We start from the raw sequence: 17044 nt of genomic DNA on the forward strand, positions 1-17044 counted from the left end.
CGAGGCCGTTCTCAGGGTCGGAGGGGCCCCGCGACAGCCTCCTTCCCGGCCGGCGACCGTCGGCCCGCGGCCGCCTTCGCCGCCGCCCAGGGAGCCGCGCTGGCCGCGGAGGAAGAAAAACGTTCGCGGCGCGTGATGTGAAACACAGAATTAACGCCCAGCCCGTCCTGGGAGCGCAAACAAGGAAGGAGGGGAGGGGAGAGGGGAGGCGGACGAGAAAGGGAAAAAAAAAAAAAGAGCGAGAGCCCATTAAAAACAGAGAAAAAAAGCCCCAGAAAAGGGAACGTCACATCCCCTTGACCCTCCAATCACCTCGGGGTCCCATTTGATTGGAAGGCGGCAAAGGCTTTAATCTCAGACTAATTCAGCTGCTTTTGAAGTGAGTTTCTCCGCCAGACCCCGGGCTGGATGGGCAGCGGCTCGCAGCACAACTGAGCGCGGAGCCGAGCGCTCCGCCCGCCCGCCCCGCGCCGCAGCCGGGAGCCGAGAGCGGCCGGGCACGGCGCAGCCGCCCGCGCCCCCCGCCCCTCGCAGCGCACGGATTACTCGGCTTTTTTTCCTCCTCTTTCTCTCCGGCCGGCTCCCCCTTCCCCCCCCCCTCCCCACCCACGCCCTCCCCGCCAGCAAGAGCCGCGGGACATTTTATGTTTGTTTTCCTCCTCGGGGGGCGTGTGGATTTTTTCCCTTCTCGCCCGCAGAAAGCGAGCAAGCGTTTCCGAGTGCGAGCGGCGCGACTTGCCCCAGTTTTCATGCGAGGTTTTGGGTCATGATCACATCGCCCTCGCTTTCTGCTCTCAGAAGTAGTAAGCGCAGCAGCAGCCTGAGCGAGCCCGGAGGCAGCCCCCGCCGCAGCCGCAGCGCCGCCGACCTCAGTGCCGGGCCGACCGGGCACGCTGGGAGCCCCGGCAGCGCCGCCGTCAAGCCCTGCTTCCACGCCGTTCCCCCCTCGGACCCGCTGCGCCAAGCCAACCGCCTGCCCATCAAGGTGCTGAAAATGCTCACGGCGCGGACCGGCCACATCCTACACCCTGAGTACCTGCAGCCTCTCCCCTCCACGCCCGTCAGCCCCATCGAGGTAAGCAGTCCCGGCCCCTCCGTGCGCTGGTCGCTCCGCATGGCGGCTGCCCCGCGCCCGTTCCGCTCCGGGTCGCGGTCGCACCGGGAACGGGCGCCTTTGATCTTAGTGCGAGGAGCTGCGCGTGGTCTTCGTTTCCGTGTTTACTCGGCTGCCTGGCGATTCCTTTTTGAATAAACTTTCATTTTTGCTCTTTTTATCTTTTTTTTTTTTACTCCTTTTGATTTTTTTTAACGTTTTATTAGACATATGTGTATGTGTATACTTTTTTTTTTTAATATTTATTTATTTATTTATTTATTTATTTTTGAGAGAGAGAGAGAGAGAGAGAGAGAGGAGCGGTGGGTGGAAGGAAGCGCCCCGCTCCGGGGTCACGATCCGGCCACGCTCGCAGCTGCCGGGTGTTGCGGGGGGTGCTCGGGCACGGGCTCTGCGCGGCGCGGGGCGGTTATGGCGGCGCTCGGCCCTCCGCCTTCGCCGTCTTTTGGGGGCTTCGGGGCCCCGCTCTCCCTTTCTCTACGCTGTCGGGGCCCCTCGCTGTTTTAGGAAGCGAACCTCGAAATGGAGAGGGTGGTGAGAAGGGTGTGTCCGTGGGAATGAATGATTTCACTGAGGTCTCTGCGGAGCGAAGCGCGGCTCTCCCCCGGAGCCCGGATCGTCCGGGCTCTGATTATAAATAGCGGCCGCGGTCAGGGCGCAGAAATGCGGCAGCTGGCGCGGCCCAAGGGCTCCCTCACGCCGGAGGCGGAGGTCGGTGCGGGGTGGGCGCTGCCCGGTGGGCGCTGGGCAGCCGAGGGGGTGCTCGCACGGCTCCAGCGAGCCCAAGCCCTCTTTAAAGGCTTTGTGGAAAATGGTGCATGCAGGGGAGGGGGCTGTCAGGGTGATGAATGCGCACGAAATCGTTCATCGCTTCCAGGCTGGCCCCTGCAAAAACGTGCGGGACAAGAGACCTACTAGGTACGCTCCGGGCTTTTTTGGTTTTTCTTTTTTTTCTTTTTATTTTTTTTTTTCTTTGATTGGACTCCCCCATTAAACCTCTGTTGTTGTGTGTCTAATTCCTGCAGCTGGATGCGAAGAAAAGCCCCCTGGCCCTTTTGGCACAAACTTGCTCGCAGATAGGAAAGCCGGACCCGTCTCCTTCCTCCAAACTCTCCTCGGTCACCTCCAATGGCTCCGGAGGCGACAAGGACTCCAAGTCGGGCCCCCTGAAGCTCAGCGACATCGGCGTGGAGGACAAGTCGAGCTTCAAGCCCTACTCCAAACCGGGCGCGGAGAAGAAGGAGCCGGGGGCGGCGGGCTGCGCGGGCACCCCCGCGGCGGGGGTCGCGGCCGGGGAGAAGTCGGGATTCCGGGTGCCGAGCGCCACCTGCCAGCCGTTCACCCCAAGGACAGGCAGCCCCAACTCCAGCGCCTCCGCCTGCTCGCCCGGGCTGCTGCCGACGGAGGGCAAAGGCGGGGAGGACAAGAAGGACTCGGAGAGCTGCGGCAAGAGCGGCGGCTCCGGCGCGGAGGGCGGCCCGGGCTCCGCTGGCATCGGCCACGGCCGGATTAGCGTGAGCTGTGCCGGGATTAACGTGGAGGTCAACCAGCACCAGGAGAGCGCGCCGGGCTCCAAGCCCATCGCCTCGGACTCCGCCTCCTCCTGCAGCAGCACCACCGCCACCTCCTCCGCCTCCGTGCTGGGCTCGGGCCTCGTGGCCCCCGTCTCCCCCTACAAGCCGGGCCAGACCGTCTTCCCGCTGCCTCCGGCGGGCATGAGCTACCCGGGGACGCTGGCCGGGGCGTACGCGGGCTACCCGCCGCAGTTCCTGCCGCACGGCGTGGCCCTGGACCCCACCAAATCTTCCAGCCTGGTGGGGGCCCAGCTGGCGGCCGCGGGCAGCCTGGGCTGCAGCAAGCCGGCCGGCTCCAGCCCGCTGGCGGGCGCGTCGCCGCCGTCGGTGATGACGGCCAGCCTGTGCCGAGACCCGTACTGCCTGAGCTACCACTGCGCCAGCCACCTGGCCGGCGCAGCCGGCGCCTCCTGTGCCCACGACCAGGCCCTCAAGTCCGGATACCCCCTGGTGTACCCCACGCACCCCCTGCACGGCGTGCACTCCTCGCTGACCGGCGCCACTCCTCCCTCGCTGGCCGGCCACCCCCTGTACCCCTACGGCTTCATGCTCCCCAACGACCCCCAGCCGCACATCTGCAACTGGGTGTCGGCCAACGGACCCTGCGACAAGCGCTTCGCCACCTCGGAGGAGCTGCTTAGCCACTTGCGGACCCATACTGCCTTCCCGGGCACCGATAAACTCCTCTCCAGCTACCCCAGCTCCTCGTCGCTGGCCAGCGCGGCGGCCGCGGCCATGGCGTGCCACATGCACATCCCCACCACGGGCGCCCCGGGCAGCCCGGGCACGCTGGCGCTGCGCAGCCCGCACCACGCTCTGGGACTCGGCAGCCGCTACCACCCGTACTCCAAGAGCCCGCTGCCCACCCCCGGCGCGCCCGTGCCCGTGCCCGCCGCCACGGGACCCTACTACTCCCCTTACGCACTGTACGGGCAGAGACTCACCACAGCCTCGGCGCTGGGCTACCAGTGAGCGGCGCGGGCGGGAGGGAGGGGGAGGGAGGGAGAGAGGGAGGGAGCCCTCCGAACTCGGTGGAAGTCGGCAAGGAAAAAAAACAAAACAACAACCACAAAAAAAAAAAAAAAAAAAAAAACCCACAAAGCAGAAATGGGACTTTTTATACGATAGTGTTCATCTGAGGACTGGATCCGTGAGCACTGTATTTATTTATGTTAGCTTCAAGCGGGACAACGAATCATAAAGTGCATTACTTAACTGAGCTCAATAGGTAAAAGTGGAACACCCATTGTAGAATATAAATAAAAAGATAGAGGTCTTCTCTTTAATGTTACTTTAAAATTGCTATGATTGTATCGTACGTTCTTATTTAATGTCTCATTGAAACAACAAAAAAAATTTACATGCATGTTTGTTACTAAAAAAACAACTCGCAATTTGTCAGTTATAATTTCAAATTGCAATTATTTTTAAGGTGTATACCCTTGAAAGAGAATTGGTATTTTTTTGTATGTATTCTGGAAGAAAAACAAAAACAATTCTATTCCAAAAACCTCATTTGCCTTATTTTGTTCTTTAAAAGGAACACTTAACTATTTTTAATTTTTAAGTCCACCCTGTAACGAGGGTTAAGTAAGGTTTACGTCATGTACTAAAATAGACAATGTATCGCTTTAAAGATTAAAATTCCGTATATTTGATGTATTAAGAGGTTTTACTTTTTTTTTTTTTTTTTTTTTCATACGCTTGGATTCTGTTATAAACCCGAGTAGGTCTTGGATAAAGGCGGTCGCTACTTTCTCCTTCAGCGTTTATTCAATTTTAATTAAAAATTATTTAAAAAAAAAAAAAAAAGGAAAGAAGGAAAAGTAAGTTTTGTTTTTTTTTTAAATTATTATTATTGCAACCCCAGGGCTCTCTTAAAAAAAAAAAAAAAAAAAAAAAAAAAAAAAAGACGAAAAGGTTGTTCTTTTTTTTTTTTTTTAAATCTTTCCCCCCCTTCCCCCTTCAGTAGAGCTGGTGGGCAGGGATCGAGCAGGCTGAGGTTCGCTGCCATCTCTGCCCCTTTCCAGAGGAAAATGAACTTTTTTCTTTTTCTTTTTTTTTCCCTCTCAAAAGAGCATTTTACTGTGAAAACCGTTTTCTTTTCGATGCGAGCTTCAATTAACAGGCGGCGTTCCTTCTTTAGGAAGAGACGCGGGGAAGGCAGCACTGTTGGTAAAAGAGTAAGAAGATTATCCGAAAGCTTTTTACAGTGTAACGCGTAACCATTCATCTCCTTTTCTAAGTGAGAAGTTCCGAAGTAATTGGGAAGCGCTATTTGATCTCACCCGGTTATTTTCAACTTCTTTCTTCAGTTTGTACCGCAGTGGAAAAAAAAAAAAAAAAAAAAAAAAAAAAAAGAGAGAAAGAGAGAAAGAAAGAAAATAATAATAATAATAAAATTGGACTGCTCTGGGAGCTGCTTTTCTTTTAAGAAGAAGGGCCGGGGAGGAAGGATCCCAGCAAACCGCCCGCAGCCGGGAGCGATGCCGAGGGCCGCCCCGGCCGCGTTGCTGCCCGCCCGGCACAGCCCCGCCGCGGCCAGGAGCAGCCGCCGACACCGCGCCGCACGCGTTGCACCGCGCCGGTGGGAAGAGCGGCTCCGCGCCCGCGGACAGCCGGATTCCGCGCCCTGCTCGCGGCCGGCCCGACGCATGGCGAGCGGCGGCCGGGCTCGGCGAGGAGTCGGCCTGCCTCCCTTCTCCCGCATCCCCGCGATACAATTACTGTTCAAAGTTTCCCGCGGTGCCCAGATGCTAATTAGTCTAATACATTTACTCCAGATAGTTGGTACGAGTTAGCGTTAACGTGCAGAGCGGAGAGGAGCGGGCGGCTAACGAAGGGCCGGCGTTCTCCCGGCCCGGCTCGGGTCGGCCCGGCTCGGAGCGGGGCCGCACCGGGCTCGGCGGGTGCTGAGCGGCTCTTTGGGAACGCTGCTCCGCCATCGGCACGGAGCGGCTCGGCGCTTTCACCAAGTGGTGGTTCCCTTCCCCCCACCCCCTTAAATGGGAAAAGGAGTAGCGCGTAGCGCCGGTTTGGGGAATGTAAAACGAGCTCTCGTTGTGAACTGATGAGTTCGGGGAAAGGAGAGAAGGGCAGCGCCGTTAACCGCACCGAGCAAACTTCACTGATAAAACGCATCGGCCGCGAGCGGGGCCGAGAGGCGGCAGGAATCGGCGGGCAGCCGAGCGGCGCGGCACCAACCCAGCCCCAGCCCCAGCCCTGCCACAGCCCGGCCTCGGGTCCTCCGCCACCCGCGAGTCGGGGAAAGGGCCACTGCGGCTCTAGCGGGGCGTGCGAGCCCGGTGCCGTTACGGCGATCAAAAAGCACCGCCGCTTCTCCGCACGTACTCCACAATTAGAGATTTCTAACAGCTGCACCTCCGACTCCGCTCGCTGCAATCCGTCAGCAGCCAGGTGTTGGGGTCTGTCGGAGGGAGAGCGGGGGAGTTCCGTGCGCTGGAGCCTTAATTGCAGCGCTGCGGCTCCCAGCTATGAAAGTTGTGCGCGAGGGGTTCTGATGCGAGTGATAAAATGAGCGCTTAACGTTATTATTGCCGTTCTGCTCAGATACTGTCAGCGACACTAATGACAAATGGAAACGGCTTATTTTATATGGAGAGCGGTGCTAAGGAGGGCTCTTTCCCCGGCTTGTTAAATATTTGACCTGGCAAGTGTCACGGAGGATTTTGATATTAATCTAGGAAATTCGCTATTTTTTCTAATGGAGATTGACTTATGGACATTAATGTTTTTAGGTAAAAGGACCGTGTTTGTTATTTCGTTCTCCCGTTCCGACTAGCTGGATGGCTCGAGGAGCTGACAGCAGCCGCTGGTCCATGCCACCGAACTAAAGTAATTTCACAGTGAAAAACCAGCTCGGGAGGACAAGCAACAGAAGGGCAAAACCCATCACAACCCCAAACTCAGATCGATCTGACCGGAGTCAGGCATACATTAGTTTGAATTAAACAGTTTCATCTTCCTCACAAATCTTTTTTGAACACTAAAGATAAACTCATGTAATATTTAAATCAACTCCTGTCAGACGCTAAGTGCAACCGAAGAACCAAAATAAAAATTAATGACTTTCCCGGCGCTGTGCGAGGCTCGCTCTGGGTGCCGCTTCGACAAAATACTTCTGATAAGCGACGCTTAGAAAAGAAGGGTTCTGTTTATCTTATCTATGGGGAAATGTAATTAAGCTGGTTTTATGAAACAATAAAACACAGACTCCACAGACAGCAAAGGAGTTCCTGCAGTATATCTCGGCCTATATGGGCATATGTATCTTGGCTTGTGTGCGCAGGTCGATACCGAACACACACATACATGTTTGCCTTCCTCATTTCCGAGCAGTAAGCAGACGGTGGAGCTGAGCACGGGGATGCCTCTGCGACGGGGGGGATTTACTCGGCGATAGGAGGCCCCGTTTTGTGGGATGGGGAAGTCGCTCCCCGCCACCTCCAAACCCGCTCTGAGCGCTGCGGCCCTGCTTCCCTGCGCCGGGACTTTGCTGAGCCGTGCGGGGTGTGAGCGAGATGGCCCAGGCGAGCGCAGCCTGGAAAGGCCCAGGCTGGCCCGAACAGGAGCACACATGCATTCCTGTTCTCGGAAATACAGACCAAATTCTACTCTTTTACATTTAGAAAAGACGGAGGGAAATACTGCCTTTCTTTCATACTATTGGCTTTCACTGCAGGCTTTCGGTAGGGCGCCTTTTGGTGTTGTTGTTTTGTTTTATTTTGTTTTTTCTTCCTAAAAAGAGCGAATCTGAAGTTGGAAAAGATCTGGAGACGGCATCACCAGCTCTCCTTTCCATCCGGGCCACGAGAATTGCCCCGTTCACTTCCAGCCCCGAGCTCACATGCTGCCCGACGGTCCCTCAGCCCCGGGAGGAGGTGGCGAATCCCCACTGGGGCTCTCCCACAACTCGCTTCTTGGCAGCTGGGGGCAGATTCCCTTTTCACATTAAAAAAATGAAAATAAAAATAAAATGTTGCGAAGAAGTATAAAGGCGTCAAAAGAAAAAAAGACAGATCCTAGCACCGAAAGCTCTCACCTCTCTGGAGGTACGCTGCTTAGGCAGCAGCGACGGGGCTGAAATTTGAGCGCGTTGCGCATTTGGGTTGTGCATAAACACGGAGGGGCCGTCCCGGTGCCGGCACTCCCAGCCGGGCCCGCCAGGTGCTGCAATACGGACCCCTCTGGCCGCGGACCGGGTAGAGACCGCTCGGCGCTGCGCGGGGTCCCCCCTGCCCTCATGTCTGAAATCCGTCCCCGCTCCCCTCGCAGCTACCCCGTCTGTCCCCTGCGTGGAACAAAGCGAAGCCGTTCAGGCTTTGGATATTGCAAGAAGCCTCGTGTGTGTTTTATTATTTTTTTTTTTTAAGTCTTCAGATGAATTAAAGACAACCTGACAATGCTGTCATCTGTCTTCAACGTCACATCAAGGCAAGCAGTAATGATAACAGAGCAGCAGAAGGACGCCTACTGAAACCTGGAGGATATATATATGCATACATCCACACGCATATATATATATATTCCTCAGAACAGTTCGAAAGAACAAAATTAGATCGCTGTTCTTAGGCCATCGCGGTGAGAACGTCCAACAGCGATTTATATTTAAGCAACAGCCTCACATTTCCCTCTCTGCTCTGCGAGGTGCGTGCTCTTCGATCCTCACCACCTCTGCGGGAAGGGGCAGGAGGACGGGCGGCCGCACCTCCTGTTCCTCACCTACTACGACCAAATGGGAACGCGAACGCGCAGCCTTCCCCCTCCGTGCCCTCGGGCTCTCGCTTTGCCCAGCGGCCGCTCCCCCGAGATGAGGGGCCCCGAGCCCCCCGGTGCGGCGGCGTGCAGGAGGCGGCTCCCTTTGTCTGCGGCCCGGCGGGGCCGTGCCGGTAGCGGGACGGCCGTGGGGTCCCGCCCGCCAGGCGGCGCTGCCGGGCCCGCCCCCGCGGGGCGCTGCGGAGGAGCGCGCCCGCTCCGCTCAGGGCGCCGGGCGCGGCTCCCGCCGGCCAGGCCGAGCCCCGCGGCCCCGGACAGAGCGGCGGAACCGGGCGGAGGCGGCCCGGCCATAGCGAGATTGCGCGTGCGGGGGCGGCAGGGATCGCGGGGCTCATCCGAAGGGAAGTATCGCGGCGTAAATGGATTTAGCGAGATGGAAGCAGATAGGCCGGACTAAGGAGGGAGGGTGGGGGGGGGGGGGGGGGGGGGAGGAGAAGAGGGGGAAATGTGGCATTGGTGATTTTTTTTTTTTAAATCACTCTTGTAATCTCATTCAGTCTGAAGGGTAAATAAATTGCAGTTGTATGAAAAACAATTGGCGCTACATGTGTTCATAACAGATGGGATCTTATCACAGTTTAACTGTAATAAATTCTGACTTCTGGAAATTGTAATCTTTGCTCCACGGTAGATGTTGTCTCTTTTCTGCTGTAATAACAGCACTGCAAACTTCTGCGAGCGAGCAGAAAAGTTTCGGCGCTGGCGCAGCTCAGCAGCCCCGCATCCTGCGGCCGCCGCGCCGCCAGCGCTTTCCCAAAGTTTTGCTGAGAACGCCCTCGGAAATCAAAGGGAGAGAAAATGCTGGCGCCCAGGGAGGCGAACAGCTGATCCTGCCCCCGTCGGCGACGTTATTTACCAAGGCCAATGATCAAGGCCTTTAAAAGACACGCAGAGCGGCGAAGAATGAGCTCTCTGTGTGGAGCAGCCCTGGCAAGTGACAGATCACGCTTCGCTTCGCGAGCGCAGAAAATGTCAGAGGAACGCAGCTCCCGAGGAAGTCGAGACCAAAGTTCAGATTAATCCCCCCGCGCTTCACATCACAAAATTAAAATATAAATTTGAATAACCGCCGAAAGAATAAAATTATAACAATAAATTGCCAAAATTCACCGAGGCTGGGGACTAATTATTCTCCCCATCTCAGCTTCCCACTGCTGTTTATCAAGTCGCAGGATAAATGCTTGTAAATCCATTCCATTTCCATAAATTCTCTCGCCGCCTTCTTTTTGGCCAATGCTTTTGCAACATTAATTGATTTTATTGCACTTTCTGAAGTCACTGTATATTACGCTCAAGCAAGTTTGCTCTGAAAGCGTTGCTCTTTCCATCGTCGCATGAAAGCGAGGAAGGGGAATTACTGAAGCCACCACAGCCTCGAGTCTCCTTTTTTTCCCTGCTGTGATCTTGATGGCAAATGCGAACTGCAAATTACAAGTTTCTAATAATCCGCGCTGTTACAGAACACAGCCCCTGGATCGCCGGTGAGAAATTAGCACGAATCCCAGCAACGCGTTTCCCCATTGTTTCTAAACCGGGGGTGGGGTGGAGGGGTGAAACGCTACTGAGCGACCGAGATCAAACAGACCGAGGAACACTTATGGAGTGAGTCATTACCGCTACTGGACGGACAGCAGTTATTTTTAGGAAAGGATTTTCGATGTGTAACTGCAAGTTTAATTCTCCTTAGAAGTACACAGGCTCCAGGTTGCACAAACCCTTCTCCCATTCCCTATTAGTTTCTTTAGGAGTACTGCGCCCAACCAGCCTTCACCTGGGTCCACCAGGTGAAGGTCCACTTGCTCAATACCAGAGATCGCCCTGTGCTCCCCGGCTGCACCCCGCCCCGAGCCGAAGCCGCCCCGCAGCCCACACCGGGCAGCTCCAGCCCCGCGGCTCCGGCGCTGCCCACGGGCCGGACCCAGCTGGGCTGTGTCCACCCCGCACAGATGCACTTGGAGGCATGGGGGTGATGAGAGAGCCTTGTTAAATGTATGGAGATAACTACTGGAGGTGACAGAAGACATATGCAGGTTTCAGGTAGGACAGCAGAACTGCCGGTAAATACGAACCTACCCTTCCCATTGCAGGTTCAGCGTTTGTGCCCCACCCTTGATTGTCCAGCCTTTCTTCCCTCTCACACTCGCTGCTACCCACTGACCGAGACGCTGAGCTGAAGTAGCAGTCGGTTACCCGCCTGCAGCCCGGCCCCGAGGTTCCCAGCCCTGCCAGCCCCGGCCCAGCCCACTCCTTTTGTCGGGGCACTTGTCTACTCCCTCCTTCCCGGGGAGGAAGCACTGACTGGGGTGGCCCGGCCTTGAGGAAGTCACCTGGTGACCATGTCATCACCAAAAGGCCTTGCCGTTTTTGGCAAGCCCAGCAGAACCAGGGATTCCCAACCGCTCAGTTCTTTCCAAGGCAAAGCCCCTTGGCTGGGAAAGCCTCTGGTACAGTGTATCCCACTGTCACAGCTTTAGAGGGATCCATTGAGCTGGGATTGGAACACACTGTGGAAGTGATTCCACTCCTGACACCCTGTCAGCCATCACAAGACACACATTTGCAGATGCAATATAATGTGGTTTCACTCAGGTCAGTAATCTTCGGACCAAATTCTGAAACCGACATCCAGCTGACATTTGCAGGAAACCTATCTCCCGTCTTGTGCAGCTCAAAGTGCCTAATCCTTTCTGGAGGAGATGTTCTCTCCTACTAGCAAGGATGAACTGCCAACATCACCTGCTGCTTTTTCTCCATGCCTTAAGCACTCAATGCAGAACACATCAGTTCTCAGATCTGGAAGTCTTAAGCCCACAGTTCTCGCTTATTAGGGCTCCTAATCACTGGGCTATTCTCATGCGGGAAAAATCCCCACCCCTCCTTTGAAGGCATTTCACTTTGCATAAAAATGCACTAGGCCGGGGGAAGGAGAAGGAAGGAACGAGACTATTAAATCTGCTGGTTGCGGAGCTTGCCAAAACCTGGAGCTCCGGTTTCACAGTCAGCGCTCAGAAGGAGATTTAATCAGGTTCCCACCAAGTCTTCCTTCACCCAAGAGATAAACGTTCTACACGAAAAAGAGATAACACTTTCAACTTACCCTTTGCATCCTAGATGGTAATTACAGAATTGGATATTTGCCTATTCAGGTAAAAACAGCGATGCAACACTGATCTGTACCCAGTAACTTGTTAGATAAATAACAGAAACCTTCGAGTAATCCCTTCTTAAAGCAAGTCCGAGGCACCACTACATGTTAGGGGACAGCAACCTTTGCCTGGCAAGGCCTTACTAAAATTTTCACACCGCCTGCGTTGATTACACAGCAAATAAAAGGGGTAATGAGGTTCTTGTAGAAGAGTTGGCATTGCATGGTAATGCAGTTCTCCTTTTTGGTATTTGTCAATTTGCTTCACTCCATATAGAAGCACGAGAGATCATCCATCCCATCCTACTGCTGCTCACCCACACCAATGTTGCGCTCCACAAGGAGCCACCAACAGACAGAGGCAAAAGCAGTCAAAAATGTTAGTTATCCTAACTGGCATTTTTCTGATTTTTTTTTTTTCTGAGACTCCATTAAAAAACAAAAAACAAAACAAAACAAAACAAACAACAAAAAACCCATAATAGTACAGCCATTTGCCACAACAAAATACTTCAGCCTATGACTCAAAAATGTTAAGATCTTTTTTTTTTTTTTTTTTTAAATCCTTCTCCCTACCCTCCTAACTCCCCTCCCTTTGCAGGATTACAATTTCCTTAAATATATATTGCACCAGCAGGCTGGGGGAATATGTTCCAGATAAAACAGATGAGCAGAAATAAGTTCTTTTTCAGAAGGATCAGCTGCTAAATGCATTCCAATAGAGGTGTCAAAGAGATTTTATGAAGAGAACTAATCACATTTTTAATTATGGTCTTCATGCTGACTTTACAGAGTTAGGGTAAAAAGCTATTCTTGATCAAAAGCAGATATCCTACTTACATCAATGGGTTTATAAAAAAACTGAGAATGGAATTTAGACCAGATGGAGAAAATGAAAGAAAAGTTTATTAACTGTATCATTAGGTGGAGCAACAAATAGTTGTTGATGTATCTACAAATCAGGTACTGACAAGTTTTGAACAAACTGACTACCAGGAGTGTCACCATCTTGTTCTAGAGTTAAATGAGTTGTGGATGTGTTAAAGCACGTCTTACCTCCTCAATTGACAGCACATTTTTTACACTATTTCCAAGCTGTTTGAGTTAGAAGGGTACAATTCCCCCTACATGTAGATATTCTCAAAGTACACATAATGCTGAATACCATTAGTGATAAATGTTACCAGTATAGCTTATCCCTATTAGAGAAGATACTTGTGTATCATTATACCTGCCTATGTACCATATCACAGATAAGGGAATAAAAAAATAAAACTCTACAGAAGAAAATATTTACTCTTCTAACAAAAACAGTTAGGCTTGTATAAACACCATGTTCCACATGGTTAATTGTGCTTGCTGTTTAATGGGATCGTGTCACTTCACATTTATCCTTTTAAGCTGTTAAACATACACATATGCTAAGCTCAAAACCTGGTGTGAAATTCTCGTCAATCTGACATCAGAAAAAGTTTTCTAACAATTCTCCTGGGACAAAAAGATGATGATGATAATAATAATAACAAAAGAAAGTCCTAAACCTTATAAATTCAAGTTCTGTATTAATGAGAATTAAGTATGTTCCACACAGTTTTATTTTTCATGACAATTTGTGAAGGAACTTGGGATTTCCACAGAGGAAACTGTGGGAATTTTGCTTTTCCAGTTGTGACAAGAAGGTTCCAAAAATCTGAAGAGATCACCCAAGGTGGATCAGAAGTAAACAGGTAAAAAAAAATGACCTCAAACACACACACACACGCTTTTAGATGGAAAGGAGAACACACAAGTGGGTTTTGGCCATTGTAACACATGTGCAGTCAACTTTGAGCTGATATCTCCCAAGGTAGTAAGAACACAGGGAATTTAATGGTCACAGCTGCCCCATCAGGCCTCTTTCAAAGTTTTTAGCTAAAAGATTGCTGCATTTCAGCAATGGTGAAATGTGTGCATTTTTAGCTTGTATGTATTATTTATACTAAGAAGACTTGACCAGGCACTCTTCCAAGAAAATAATGGAATAATATTTCTAAAAATAAACCACAACAAGAAGAATTAAAAATCCTTTAAATTAGGGAGCAAGTAATAAAGGGGAAAAAAAAGAGAGAGACTTTATATGTAAAGAACAGCATAATAATAATTATTTTTTTTTTAGTACAGAGCACCTTGAAAAATACCTACATCTGTTCTGATAGCTAATCAAACTGGCTGAAACAAATAACACTTTTAGGTTAGTATTTAGCCCAGTTTGTGTGTGGATGGATACAGTGACTCGTTTACACAGTGACTCATTTACACACTGACTTGAGAAGTAGCAGAACCAAGTGGTGAGTTTTATATATTCATCTTGAAAACAATCATTGCATAACCATGTTATTTCATCATCTATTAAATGTTAAACTCATTTGTGCAACATTACCCCAGTCTTTTTGTTGCAAACACTAAAGTGAGGACAGACGTATTTCTGTGAAGTCTCTTTTGATGTATTTTGTAATAGTTCAATTCTGGAAAGAAATGAATTGTGTGCTTTAGAACAGATAAAAGGAAACTACGCTCTCTACACCCCCATCACAAGCTCTCCTTAGGAATGTGAGTACATACAATTCTGGAAGTGTAATAATAATCATCTTGCTCATTACCTGGGACCTCCAGGGCTAAATCACAAACCTTTACACCTCAAGTTAAATACTGTATAGCTAGCAGCTGTAACATACTCATATCCGCTGTTGGCCAGATGCAGACATGGAATGGGAGGCAGAGCAGAGTGAACAGTGGGCTATATATGCATACCTACTCAAAAGCAAGTTAAAGATTGGCTAGAGACTAATCCATTTTATAGTCCAAGAAAATGATTTTCAGAGGAGCTGAAGTGCAGGTGCTATTTCTCTCTTTTATTTATTTATTTATTTATTTATTTATTTATTTATTTATTTATTTATTTAAAGCTCAGCTTAACTCTAGTGGTAGTATTATCAGAGCTTCCTACAGTATAAGAAACCATGGAAAATAGCTTAGATTCTGACATTCTTTGTGGCAGGTCCCATTGTGTGCAACACAACATGGCTATTTTTTCCCCCTGGAGTAGTGGTGAAGGGCATTTGCTTATAGCTGCAAATCTAGACATAGATTGGACTACAGATCTTCCCTCAACAGCAACATCCCATTATTTTTGGATGCAATGTTGAATGCACTTCATCAAACCCTCACTGAAACAAAAAGAGACAATAAGATGTTTAATATTCTATTACTAATATGTAATGAGAATATTAGAAGTAAGCCATTTGTAGAAGTTAGCTCTGGATCAAGTCAGACAAAACTGATTTACATTAAACAAAAGTAAGTCTTCAACTAAAAGTTTCAATTTCAGAAGGGCAAACTGATGTGGTCAGGTCAGCTGGACTGAGGACCTAATGTACTGAGCATGGAGACTTGTTACTTAAAGCCAAGCATGTTAAGATGGCCAAGAGTCTTTATTGCAAACACAGAGAAGAGATGAAAAGAAAAAGAAACCTGAAATATAACACAGACATAACTGGATGTACTATCACCGCAATAAACAGATTACATAAAAACAAAAATAATGTGTGAAAAATCCCTTTTCTTTGCTAATCAGTCCTTATCAAAGAAGCACAGAGGTAAAACAAGAACTGCCAGAAGAGAAGCTGTGTTAGGCTCTGCAAAAGATATTAAAATGGATAAAAATATTTTTCAGTTACATACATAAAATCAAAGAAAGAAAGGAATGTAGCAAAGATTAAGGATAATGCAGGCATGTTCCCAACCTCAAACTGATATGTTGCATTAATTTAAATACAGAGTATGAGGTGAAAGGTATGTAGCTAACAGGAATGATGTTAGAAAATGAAAATCAAGTGAAGTAGAAAGAAAATTACATCAGTTACAGCTCTGAATTCCGGGAGCCTGGTTAATCTTCACCACAGCTCAGAATTCTGGAATACGAGAGATCATATCAGTATCAGTATCAAGGACTATCTACCAAATTTAACCAGAACAAGACTGCCACAAAAAGAATGAACAAACTACTCTAAGGCGGGGGGAACAAAGCCTGAGATTTTTACGCTCATCGTTCTGGTCCCAGTAATAGAAGGGGCAGTAAAGCAAATTGGTTTAAAATTCAGTAAGGAGTTATTCAAGGTGAATCCAAAGGATATTTTTAAGACACGGCCTGGGATTATACAAGGTGGATCACACTACACTAAAAAACCTTGATAAAAACAAAGCAAGTATTCTAAGCTAACATGGCTTAGATACAGATACAGAAGTATCATTTCTCAATATTAATAAGGCTCTTCTGAAATGCGGTATGATTATAGATCGCAGGTGTCAGGCAAGTGGAGTAACCTCCAACAGAGACATGGAAAATTAACAGCGCTATGGAAAGCGCAGGGGAGAGCTCACCTGAAATACCACACACAGTCTACTTACCTGCATTCAGGAGAGATTAACTGGAAGTAGAGTAAGTAGAGCATTAGGACTACTAGGAAGATCAGTGCAATGGAAAGCTTATTTTATGAAATGAGATTAAACAAGCTTGATTTGTCTACTATAACAAAAGCTTAGAGGATAGGATTGCTGTCTAACTGTGTTACTTAAAATGCTAGGAGAAGAAAAGGAAGGACTATTTAAATTAAAAGAATTTTGGCACAAGACTAAGTGGATTTTAGTTGGCCATGAATAAAGTAAGAGCAAAATCAGAAGAAGGTTTGTAACCAATGGAGCACTGCTGATGAGCTAGCACCATCCCATTGAAAAGTCTTGAAATGGGGGAGTTGGTAGACAGGGCCAAAATGCAGCATAAGTAACAGCGTTGTAAGAGAAGGAATGTGGTTGGCATTAATGGTTAGACAAACATTAGACTTAAAAAGTATGTATTTTTCCTTCCAACTCTTTAAAACCCCAAACTTGTTTTTTTAAACTAGAGGTAAATCACAAAACAACCAGTATAAGCCAACCGCATCACAAGTAAAAACTTCCTTCTGATGAGAAAGGCCATCCCAACAAACCATTACTTTTTTTCCTTTGGAAAATGAATTATTAGCAAAACCCACAGAATCAAGTAGAACAAATCAACTTTTATATTTCTGAAGAGAAGAAGCCCTGCCAAAGATAATTCCTCCTTAAAATGAAACACCATGTTGCAATGTACACAGACAGTGAACAACCAAAAAGGGTATTTTGATATCAGACATAAAATCTTCTGATTTAAAGGGAAACAGCTCTTTGTAAAGAAAATTCAAAAGAAAAGGGAATAACATTTGAACCAGAGAAGACTCGGGTAGATGGCGATTTGTGAAATAATTTTCTTTAGCATATACTTTAGAAGGGACACTAGAGGAACAAAGAAATGGGTATTTTGTAATCTGAGTCAAGGTGCTGTTGGCATGACAGCCCTGA

The 17044-nt window shown here is 49.3% G+C and overlaps 1 protein-coding gene across 1 annotated transcript; it reads left to right on the forward strand.

The window, feature by feature from the left end:
- Positions 1-766: 766 nt before the first annotated feature.
- On the forward strand, positions 767-3660 carry ZNF503 (zinc finger protein 503; the record flags this gene model as incomplete). The annotated part of the gene is made up of 2 exons (XM_079536125.1): positions 767-1075; positions 2140-3660. 2 exons carry the CDS (start codon positions 767-769, stop codon positions 3658-3660), a joined length of 1830 nt encoding a protein of 609 aa, XP_079392251.1.
- Positions 3661-17044: the final 13384 nt, after the last annotated feature.

This window comes from Tetrao urogallus (genome assembly GCF_951394365.1).
Source record: "Tetrao urogallus genome assembly, chromosome: 5".
NCBI classification, from domain to species: domain Eukaryota; kingdom Metazoa; phylum Chordata; class Aves; order Galliformes; family Phasianidae; genus Tetrao; species Tetrao urogallus.